Source organism: Fusarium poae, chromosome 3 (genome assembly GCF_019609905.1).
Source record: "Fusarium poae strain DAOMC 252244 chromosome 3, whole genome shotgun sequence".
In the NCBI taxonomy this organism is placed as follows: Eukaryota; Fungi; Ascomycota; class Sordariomycetes; order Hypocreales; family Nectriaceae; genus Fusarium; species Fusarium poae.
Genome location: NC_058401.1, coordinates 2,421,077 through 2,432,329, shown reverse-complemented (window position 1 = coordinate 2,432,329; position 11,253 = coordinate 2,421,077). Strand labels below are relative to the sequence as shown.

General features: G+C 49.0%; 4 protein-coding genes across 4 annotated transcripts; 2 read left to right on the top strand and 2 right to left on the bottom strand.

The window, feature by feature from the left end:
* Window positions 1-63: 63 nt before the first annotated feature.
* On the top strand, window positions 64-1,116 carry FPOAC1_008210 (uncharacterized protein; the record flags this gene model as incomplete). Its single annotated transcript, XM_044852655.1, has 1 exon — window positions 64-1,116. The coding sequence occupies one exon, from the start codon at window positions 64-66 to the stop codon at window positions 1,114-1,116; it is 1,053 nt and encodes a 350-aa protein (XP_044705325.1).
* Window positions 1,117-2,614: 1,498 nt separating this feature from the next.
* FPOAC1_008209 (uncharacterized protein) lies at window positions 2,615-3,285 on the bottom strand (the record flags this gene model as incomplete). Its single annotated transcript, XM_044852654.1, has 2 exons — window positions 2,615-3,178; window positions 3,235-3,285. 2 exons carry the CDS (start codon window positions 3,283-3,285, stop codon window positions 2,615-2,617), a joined length of 615 nt encoding a protein of 204 aa, XP_044705324.1.
* Window positions 3,286-7,007: 3,722 nt separating this feature from the next.
* On the bottom strand, window positions 7,008-9,589 carry FPOAC1_008208 (uncharacterized protein; the record flags this gene model as incomplete). The annotated part of the gene is made up of 3 exons (XM_044852653.1): window positions 7,008-7,115; window positions 7,172-9,506; window positions 9,567-9,589. 3 exons carry the CDS (start codon window positions 9,587-9,589, stop codon window positions 7,008-7,010), a joined length of 2,466 nt encoding a protein of 821 aa, XP_044705323.1.
* A 375-nt stretch (window positions 9,590-9,964) lies between these two features.
* FPOAC1_008207 (uncharacterized protein) lies at window positions 9,965-11,116 on the top strand (the record flags this gene model as incomplete). Its single annotated transcript, XM_044852652.1, has 1 exon — window positions 9,965-11,116. The coding sequence occupies one exon, from the start codon at window positions 9,965-9,967 to the stop codon at window positions 11,114-11,116; it is 1,152 nt and encodes a 383-aa protein (XP_044705322.1).
* Window positions 11,117-11,253: the final 137 nt, after the last annotated feature.

Below are 11,253 nucleotides of genomic sequence, written 5' to 3'. Positions count from 1 at the left end.
ATCCTCCGGTTCTCAACTTGCAAGCGAAGCAGGCTCGATGCTGTCGAATCGCACGGCCGTCACATGATGGGGGAAGCTGAGCAATCCCCTCGAAGACGCCACATTCTATCCTCCATCAACCCAGAGCAACATCGAAACAGTAGAAGGAGGAGCCGATCACCAAAATCTCGATCTCCGGTTGACAATCGAGAACCCTCGCTTGATGCACCGCTAGAAAAAGAGTGTGACAGCGCCCGGCGCAGCGATGGCGAGGGAGACGCCACAGCTCCAAGACGCTCACGTCTTCGACTGAAGGACCATCATAGATCTCGGCGCAGCTCTCGCGACCGGCGTCGATACCGCGAGCGGGATAGCGAGGATGATGATACTCACAGACGATCGCATCGCCGTCACCGCCGACGCCATCGGCGACATCGTTCACCGACACCACCAAACCCTCATGAGCCAGAACCTTTAGACCCGGAAGCGGCATTTCGAGAATCTCTGTTCGATGCCATGGCCGATGATGAGGGTGCTGCATACTGGGAGGGCGTCTATGGCCAACCCGTCCATGTTTACACTAAAGAGCGTGTGGGACCTACAGGGCATCTGGAACAGATGACAGACGACGAGTACGCTGCTTACGTGCGGGAGAAGATGTGGGAAAAGACACATGCCGGTTTACTTGAGGAGCGCGCTCGTCGCGAAGAAGCAAAGAAACGCAAAGCCGAAGAGGATCACCGCGCGCGGAAACTGCAAGAGGACATGGACCGCAGCATACGCCGTGGTGAAGAGCGCAGAGAGCGCCGGCGTTGGGCACAGCAGTGGGAAGACTACACAACCGCCTGGGCGGAATGGAACGGCACACCTACAGCGATAGCCTGGCCGGTCAAGGACAATCGTATGGAAGACATCGAAGAGGCGAACGTGCGCAAATTCTTTGTCGATGGACTAAATCTACAAGAGATCGGAGAGAAGGCCTTCGTGGCCAAGCTCAGAGAAGAACGTGTACGATGGCATCCGGACAAGATCCAGCAAAAGCTAGGAGGAGCGGTGGATGACGATACAATGAAACGTGTCACTGCCGTCTTCCAGATCATTGACAAGCTCTGGACGGATAGTCGACCAAAAGCGTGATCGCGATACGATTCAATTACGGACACGCAATAAACATAACAAATTTGATAGATCTACAATGAAGTTGGAAAACAAGAGAGATCTCGTTGCAGCATGCTCAAATATGATTTGTATAGGAAGTGCAGTTGTCAGCGAATACCCTCCCAGGAGAAGTAGGCTGTATTACGATTCAAGATGCAATGGCAACTCAACTCAGACCTCAATAATATTGGCATTGGACAAGAAACATCGATACGGCAATCGATTAAGGGGTAATTCTATGGCTTGCTCTTCTTGATGCAGGCACTTTAAGAAAGTTGCCCTTAGACGACTCATCAGCCATGCGGTCAGTTCTGTCCGGAATCTCAGTCAAAGTCGAACGCAACCATACTCAAATCCAGATACAACATGAATTGTCACTTAAAGTTTCGCAGCTGTCGTATCTCACTATTGCGACAGTGGGTTGTTAATGCCAATAATCGGCCACTCTATGTTCAAAGGGAACCCAAGAGAAACGTCAATACCCTTGAGGACCCCTAGTTTGGCTGAGTGATTAACCAACATCGCCTCATGTACTACACAAGTTCACAAGAGTTCGCCACGCTGAGCGGAGTAAGACAACGGCTAAGTGATCCCAAGGGAGGCTGAAACGAAGGCAACGTGATTTTCACAAACTGTTTGATATAAGCATTAGAGGTACCAGATTCACCCTCCGGCAGCCACTGCAGGATACTCATACGCGTCTTTCTTATAATTGGAATGCGGATCACATAACAAATGGCCACTTCCTTGTTTCATCTGAGTCAATATAGCCCAGTCTTAACATCTTATTGTTCAACTGGTTGGAGGGGCTGAGCATAATATTGCCTTGCCATGTCACTGGGAATCATTCTCTTGGGTGGCTTTCAAGGCACATATCGAATAGTCAAGTCAGAACTTAGATAGTACCTATACAGCCAGCCATGATGTTCAGTAGTCTCATGTACCACGGTAGTCGAGCTGAAGCTAAAGAGTGCCACGTAATAACATACAAAAATATAACCTTAGTTTGCAACAGCTGAAAGGCTAAAACAGCGTCCAGGGAACTTCATCAATCGAAGCAAGTATAATTCACAGGTTTATGGTAGAATATGATTGTGGGGATATTCAAAGATGTATTATTAGCGAAGCCATATGCCACATCACCCAATACGAGCTTGTGCGTAGTTTTTTGTCCTTCGCACATACTATCTATAGGTTCCAGGATGGATGTGTTCGAGAATAGAGTGCCCAACAAGAGAACTATATCCTACACAACCAGTACCCAAACCTCCCCTTTTCATTATGCCACCAAGAGACAGATCAGTGGCGCTAACTGATCAATACCGTGAAACCCGCTACATGTAATTCATGGCAAACATTCCTCGAATCAAGATGAACTGAGAACCTAAAGGTCCGAGTTTGAAATAATAGTGTTAAATTTGGCCTTGTCCGTTTTCATTAATTGCTGTGTATTCTGTCGTTTTGCACGAAACCCATTTTACATGTTGGCAAAGAGAGCGGCACCACCCATAAGAGCACCCATAGCGACAGCAGCGGTAGGCATGGCACCAGCGTTGTCATCAGTAGCACTGCTGACAGCTCCGGCGGCGCTGCTGGCAATAGCACCGATCTTGGATGTGCGCTCAGCGATCGCATCGGCGACAGAGGAGCTAGCAGCGCCGGTGGCAGTCTCGGCAACAGAGCTGAGGGAGTCAAGCTCATCCTGAACAGACTCGGAGGCCTCGGCAAGGGCAGAGGTAACGCTGGCAATAGCGCTAGTGTCGACGGTCTCGGATCCAGTCTCGGTGCCAGATCCAGTCTCACTCTCGGTCTCAGCAGACTCGGTGACAGTAGAAGCGTCGGTCAGGGTAGTAGTAGCACCGGTGACAGCAGTGGAGGCATCGCTGAGTCGAGAAGAGACCTCGTCCTCAACTCGGGTGGAGATATCCTCAATGATAGAGGAGGCATCACCGACGATGGAGGAAGCACCCTCGACTCGGGAAGAGATGTCGCCAATGATGGAAGAGGCCTCGTCAGCGCCAGGGATGTCGATGGACTGGGCCTGTGAAATGTTAGCAAATGGATATTTTATTTCGATACACTTGAGAGGTATCATACCTGAGCGTAGGCAGTCAGGGCGGCAAGGAGAGCGACAGCGGAGTACTTCATGATGTCGGTGGTGTTGGTGTTGATAGCTGGTTGATTGGTAGCGAAAAGAGTGTTGATTGGGATTTGATAGTACGATCTGAATTCGAGAACAGCAATGTATGAGTAGGAGGAAAGAAAGAAGAGTAGACAAGAGACTGGAGGTAAGGCATCTTATGTACACAAACTACCCATGCTGCTATGCCATCAGTTTGTCTACACACCTAGACCACGACTTATATGCGCACACCTCTTCACCCCGGACTGTCCGCCCTTAGTCCGGGGCTTGGCGATTCGTATGTTGGAGCAGTGGAGGCACGTCTATTCATACATAGTTAGGTCATACCAGTACAGCCAGCCGACCCCAATTGTACCTGGATCCTAAGTATGTATGTCCGTGCCCGGGTAGTCAGGTTTGTTTCTGACACTCGATTGATGTCAGTCGTGACCGCAACCAACCGCAACTGCTGGCTGGACGACGCCATGTACTGCGCTGTGCTTTATTGCGATGCATTGCACTGCAGTCGTTTTCAAGCTCCAAGCTGTGCTGTGCGAATTGAGGGCTCGCAAGGTTCTGCCAACGTGCCTGAGGTCTGACGCTTTCAAAATAGGTGCAGTACGTACATGAAATGCCTTCAGCTGCGCCTTAGCTTATGCAAGGCAAAATGTACCGAAGAGAGAATCCTATGTTTCAGCTCAGCCTACATAACTCCGGAAATAAACAGCTAAGCAGAGCCTGCTGGGCCTAGTACAAATGCTGTATGTATTATTAACTGCCCGCGTGATGCTGAGCCTCAAGCCGACGCGGCATGCATTGAATCCCAGCAAGACCGTCGGTGTACAGACACCCTAGTCCAGTATCCGTATGTGTTGTGGACAGAGCATAATGGGATCCTCGCTTGGAGCAGTTGCCCGGTTGATTACCCAATTCGTTCAACAGAGAAACTAATCAAAGAATTCGTCAAGTGATGACATTACAAGATTCAAGTTCGCGAGTACCTGCATGGGATTCCGCAATCAGGGGTTCAGTGCCAACCTCGCATCTCGGTTTCATGAAAACCGGTAATCGAGCAGGACATGATATCGAAATGAAGAACTAAAGAGTTGAGAATCATGAACCGTCTCGTATGGTATTGCTTGGCTGCTAGGTATACCCTGTAGGCGAGTACGTGCGCACTGTATTCTTGGCCATATACCATCATCGTCCATCGCGATTCCGTGCATATGTCGTGCCAGACTCCAGACAGACTAGCGCAACCCCTGGGCAGTTGCAGCCATATGTACTAGTATGTATTACTGTACTGCACGGTTAATAATGCTCTAGGTCTAGCAGTGGGGTTTGGTAGACGAATTGGGGTGATTTTCCTGGGACCAAGATCATGTTGAAGTTGGCCTACAGACGATTTGGTTGAAGCCGAAATTCCGTAAGGATTCAAGAAACTTGTTCTGACGTTATCAACTGTGGAGTTGTATACCTACCGAAGAATCGCGCTGGGTACATACCAAATAAGGCAACACAAGGTTGTAGTCAGCAGAAGCTCATCGAATGACAAAGGGCATAAGAGGTACAGTGTGTAACTACCATCGCGGGTTAGGGGGGTTTTTAAACATGCCCAGGTGACAAAATTAGGCTGTCGACACCATGTTAGCAGTACCTACATAGTGTATTAAATTCTAACATCATATGCGTATTCTAGACAGCCAGTCAACAGCCTTAAATTGTCATCTGGGCATGTTTAAAAACCCCCCTCTTCCCCTATGGTACTAAGGTACTAAGGTACTTGTCTATCCGTACCTCTACCTCTACCATCAGGAAATAAGGGCAGACAGGCGGCACTGATCGATCATAGCCTCTGCTGAAAGTCGTATATCCCTTTCCCTTAACGTAATCATTGCTGACTATTTGCGTCACAGTGGGGTCTAGGAAGGTCCACACTTTGTTTGCAGGTCCTCCTTCTTTGTTGCTGGTTTTGCTGAATGCTTCTGCTGATGTTTGCTGACGGGGGCTGTTTTGCACTGGCTTAAAGCATGAGCCTTGCGGTATTCTTGACTAGGGTCCATGTCAACCATTCCTCTAATAGGTCAGTAGGATTCTCTTGGAACTTTCCGACCTTGTAATGGTACTAAGGTAGAGAGTAATAGTAGAGTACAGAAGTTCCCCGGACTTGTTCAACAGCAATTCGTCAACTTCAGCTCTGAGGCCATAAAAAATGACCATAATACAGTGCAGTGCAGTACAGTGTCGTGTTGTAGTTGGATGTGGAAGCTAGCCGTGTATACTCTCTACATAGTAGCCATCGTGTATTCTAGATGTTCGACACTGTGCTGTATTTACAGCACATAATGCATCCCTACCTTGATAATAGACAATATCGTGGCGTAATAAACAACGTACAAATATGAAACAACGCACTAAAATCCAACCATCGTGGACCAATTCCTAGTGGAAAAGTAAAACTCTAACTTTTCAGCTTCAGGAACCGCAGGGAGAAGAGGGAGGGGAAAGGTACATAATAAAGTTGTGTCAACACCTGAATAATAGTAAGATCGACTGATGTACAGCAATGCAACAGTGGGAACTACCGTCGACAAGGGAGCATCTTTTGTTTCTGAGTCTAAAATGGACCTTGTCAGCATCGTACTGCAATTGTCCTAATATTCAACCGCCTAACACACAATCTCATCTCATCTCTTAGGCGAAAGACCAGAGCGTTTTACTCTGTAGATGCTCGTTTGTAGGGACAATCCTGATTTCGCTTGGATAATTGAGTCAGTAGGGAACTAACTAACAGGTGTTCATCACCTTTTCTTTCCTTTCTTTTCTTGTTTCTAGTACCTGAGTCCCTTGAACGCGCGGCACGCGACACACGGAACAAGCGTAAACTCCTTAGCTCGTTGCCTCCCTTGGCAGGGTCAACGGTGTTGGAAACACAAGCAGTCAGCAATGGATGGATTAAAGACAATGAATGAACTGACTGAAGATCTCTGCTAACTCACCCTGCAACACCGTGCCAATTAAGTCGTACTATGGGCGAAACGAGAAGCATTGGCCAAGCTCGACCCAATTCACATTTCAACCAACAACTTGCGTGACCCAGTAACATCAAAGCATCATCACGAAAGGCCGGCTCTTCACAACGCAATAGACTACATACCCACGTATTCTTACAACTTGTAGACTACTTACTTGGACGCCACCCAATCCAAGAAGCCTGTCGTGTCCGGCTTGGCCTCGACGCCACACACGCCCCTAGGTGTTCCACTTTAACTCCAGTTCTCTCTGTACAACCACCAAATCTCATTGCCATAACCCCGGCTTGGCATCTTGGATCTCCATTTCAGCATAAAGTTGCCTTGCTCGACACTTTTGATCAGTGCTCGCCAAGCCCATACCAAGCATGGCATTCGATTACTCCAACAAGTTTCCTTGCTTTCTCGGCCTACGTCGCTCTCGATCGAGATGTAATGCATAAGTGGGCTGACCAAGTCTCAACTCCAGTCCCCATTCCATCTTCGTGATTGTGACGAAAGGGGGTTCTTCTGCTAGGTAGTGAGACAAGCAATAGACAAGCTCACGACTACTGCATGCAGTCAATTGTGCAATGAAATGCAATTAGAAGAACCTCAAGGGCCTATGTCATATCCACGCACTTGTGTATTCAATAGTTATTCTGCAGAAAGTGTTGCATACTATTGCCAAAGGCTAACTCCCCAGTACCAGAGACAATTCCGGTTGACAAAGAAGTTCATTTGAACATGCCCTTTTTGAGTTCCTCCACTATTTCAGCCGCTTCCAGCGCACTGCGGGCTTCGAAATCATAGCGTTTGCTTTCTGTTGCCTTGTATACAACAAGCTATTTTGAGCATATTTAGTATTGGACGACCATGGAATATCGAGTAATTAACTCACCTTGACGTTTGTGGGATGCTTTCGGAGTACTTTGCACCCAACCACGTTACTGAAGTGTACTGTTGTCGTCTTGCCTGAACCGTCGTGCAACGCCTTACCACCAGACGCTGGCATGATGTGTATATATTCGCCATCTATCACCAGAATGCGCTCGCTCATGCCCACAATGCGCATTGGCTGTTTTCGCCAGACCGTATACTTCTTGTAACTGGCGTTGCTGAGTTCGTCTTGTTTCATTGACTCACGTGCCAATGGATGACTGCCAACCATTGGATTTTGCGACTTCTTGCGCTTTTGCATGGACTGCTCAGCCAGTGGTAACGTTTTTGGTGATGAACTACTTGGGGACCCGGCCATCGTCAACGGGCCATCGGTTGCGAATCGTCGCCGGTACAATTCGAGGTCCGAGATATTTCCAATGGACGACACAGGCCGATCCAACATAACGACAGCTCCGGAACTAGGTAATTTCAAGACATGGTTGGCCTTATCAAGCTGTCTCTTTCGGCAAACCCCGTCAAGCACCTCGGCTAAGTATGTGTCTGTCATCACATCAAGTGTTACCATCTGGCCTGGAGCTACGTCTGCCGACATGATATGAACTCGAAGTAGCTTCTGCTGTCCTCTGGATGTGTTGGGCACCGCAGCTGGTGCCTGCGGCATATCCGCCGGAGGAGCGTTTGATCGATATGTTGTCGTGACGATGGGATTCTGCCGTGGCCGATCCGAAAGAAAAGAATTGACGTTCGGTCCTGGAGTGCCCCGGGGAGTAGCGTCCTCATCTGGCAGTGGGGAATCAAGAGTTGCGCCGCCACCACTGTCTTGCGAAGTCACTGGCTCTTCTTCCTCGTCCTCTTGAGGCGTCAACGTCTTATTCTCATTATACCCGTCCTCTGAGGCCTCTACCAACGCAAAGTCGTCGTAAGCGGTTGAGTTTGATCGCATGCGCCCTCCTCCTCGAGCGGCAGCGTTATTGACCGTCGTGAAAGATGTCAAGGGCTTGGTCCTCTCAAACGGAGGGAAGTCATCATCGACCTCGCCACCTTCTTCAACCATGCGTAGAGTCCACCAGTTGATATTGAGCTTTTCCTTGGGTAAAGGGGGTTCCAGCTTTTCTTCGTTGTATCGGTACAGACTCAATCCTATGAGGTCTGCTACTGTCACTACCCTCTCAGCACCTTGCCCATCGTGAACGCGTGGCCTGATGAGAACCTGGAATGGCTTGCTTGGGGTTTTCGAAAAAGGGGCATAGATACGCACGGCAATAGACCCCTGGGTGCCCTGGCCGCTGAAATGTGCAAATTTCTGGAATGGGATAGACGACTTTTTATCCTTGGCTTTGAGAGCGGCCGATAACAAACTCTTGGGTTGGGCAACGCTCAATGGTCGAATCATACTCATAGGTCTAGGAGGCGGTAACGTCCCAAGGACAATCGGATGGGTAGGGGGTCTCGATTTGCGAATTGTGGATTGTCGCACAAAGTTCTTGGGTGGTGTTCCTACGACCTGACGGGTAGGCGACGCGTTAATAGCGTTCTCCACGCCGTCAAGAATCGATGCTGAGTCGATACTCTCGGCGTAATCGTCAGACATGTCTGAAGCCTCGTCGGAGTCTTCTTCCTCTTCTGGTAACAGGGAAGTATCGGCTCGCTGAATGCCGGGTGAAGGCTCCTCCATAATCCTAGCCTGAAGCTTCGCGGCTCTCGTCGCAGCACGTGCGGCCTCTCGATGTCGTTGGACAGTCGGAATGTCGGTCTCGTTTTCGGATGATATCTCACTGCTTGTGACCGTGTCCCTGCGGGCCCTCTCCTGCACCGTACCCAACGTTGACTGCGAGCCTCGGCGAGGAGCCCTGGGCGAAACAGTTCCGACCTGACGAAGATTCGTGTTCTGTAGTGGTGACGAACCCGCTCTGTTTCTCACCGGCATCTTGGCGAATTTGATCTGCTGCGCAGCCCTTTGATCCGTATCGTCATCACTCTCGTCGCTCAAATCGCTACTGTCTTCCTCTTCCATCTGCTCGCGACGCCTGCGTCGCCTTGTAGCCATTCCTGGGCCCATGGTATCGGATCCAGCCGCTGTGAGCATGCCGCCATCTTCCTCTCCGTCTTCGAGCGTCAGTCCAGCTTGTTTTGGTGCCTGGAAATATTCGGAAGCGATTGCGGTAGGAATCGGAGGCGAATGTGTGCGCTTGTGGTGGGAGGAGTTCGGTCGCCAGCCCGCAGCTTTGAAGGGGGCCGAGTTTATGAAGCCATCGTTAACGTTAAGAAGGCGCTCCCCGACACCGTCTGCGATTTCGTCTAGATAACTTGTGCGAAGTTGATAGGAGACGAGTCTAAGAAAAATATCAGTTTACCAGACAGGGCAAGATATTTGGTCTGCGATCGGAACTCACTCTTCGAGTTGAATGACAGACATGTTGTCTATCGGTTTTGATAGTTATGATTGTACCACAGCAAGATGGTTCGAAGAAAGTTGAGAAACAGGTGACGCTCTTCACATGTTTGTCAGATAGAACGATCACCTAGATAAGAATAACTTATTAGATGTTGTCTCTATCATGTTAGTTATGCGACAAGCTGTGGGGTTGAAGGTTAGTAGGTAGGTAGGTAAGGGTAGTAGTTCAGAGCCTCATTAGTTTGGTTGTGGCTGCATCATAAGCACGGGCCATTGATAAGATAGAAGTGGATCCTCTCAACTTCATGTCGCGAAGCTCAACTTCGCGATCCTTTTGCATCTTTCTTCTATTTAACGTCCAACAATAAATTACCCAAACCATTCGAGCGAAGCAACATGGGCCTCGTCGACTATTCCGATTCCGAAGGCTCAGGTTCTGAAGCCGAAGTTCAAGCTCCCATCAAAACCGCACCCAAACAAACAGCATCATCCAAGAAACCCTTCCAAAAGGTCGTTGATCGATCCAACCCAGGCAAAATCGTGGTCAACCTCCCGCAAATTTCAAACGATAAACCACAGAGTCAAGAACCTGCAGAGAAAAAGACGAAAACCGGCGGTGGCAGATTCTCTGGTTTCAATTCCTTCCTTCCAGCGCCTAAAAAGGCAAACGTACCTAAGCCTGCAGCATCGAGTAGTGCGTCTACAAGGCCAGCCTTTCAGTTCAAGACAAGTGCTGCGCCAGGGTTCAACAGAGACTCAGAAGACGACCATAAGACATCAAACGATGGTGCTTCAGAAATCGTAAGCGAGCCGACACCAAAGGCTGCTGCGCAACCATATATCCCTGAAGGACAGAAACCTGCCAACGAAGTTAAGCTTGTGGGCAAACCATTGATGTTCAAACCTCTATCAGTAGCGAGGAACCCGCAGAAGAAAAAGAAGCTTAATTCGGGGATGGCAAAACCAATACCAGCACCTCAACAGGACGCTGAATCGAAACAAGCCGAAGTAGCGGCATCTGTGGTTGCTCCAGCAGCACCAAAGAAGGTTTCTCTCTTTTCCATGCATACAGAAGAGCCGTCTGATCCTGTAGAGAAGATATCTACTGGTGTTTACGAGCCCATGTTTGCGACAACGGAAAGCTCGTCGGCCTACGATGAGGGAGCATACGGTGACTACGCCAGCCACGCGCAAGCTGGTCCATCAGCAACCACACTACCGGGATCTGAGTCCTTGGATACTGTAGTCGAAGACCTCAACCTAACGGCAGCTCAACGACGAGAACTGTTTGGTCGCAATGGTCTTGGTAATCAAGCAGCTAAGAAGGTTATCAATTTCAACATGGACAAAGAATACAGGCACAACGAGGAAATCCGAGCTGCAGGAGAAGAGCAAACACACAACCCTGTACGGGCAATCCAAGGAGGTGGAAAGCACAGTCTGCGCCAGTTGGTTCAGAACGCGCAAAGCCAGCGCGATGCTCTCGAGGACAGTTTCGCCAAGGGGAAGAGCAACAGAAAGGAGGCAGCAGGCAAATATGGATGGTGATGATAACAATGATACCCCAGTTTTACAAAGTACTAAGAATGTCAAAATTGTTGTTTGTAATTTTCAATCTGCAGGTATTTCCTGCACAGATAGGTATACGCTGTCTATATTTAACAAAACAAACAGATAAGCAGCAT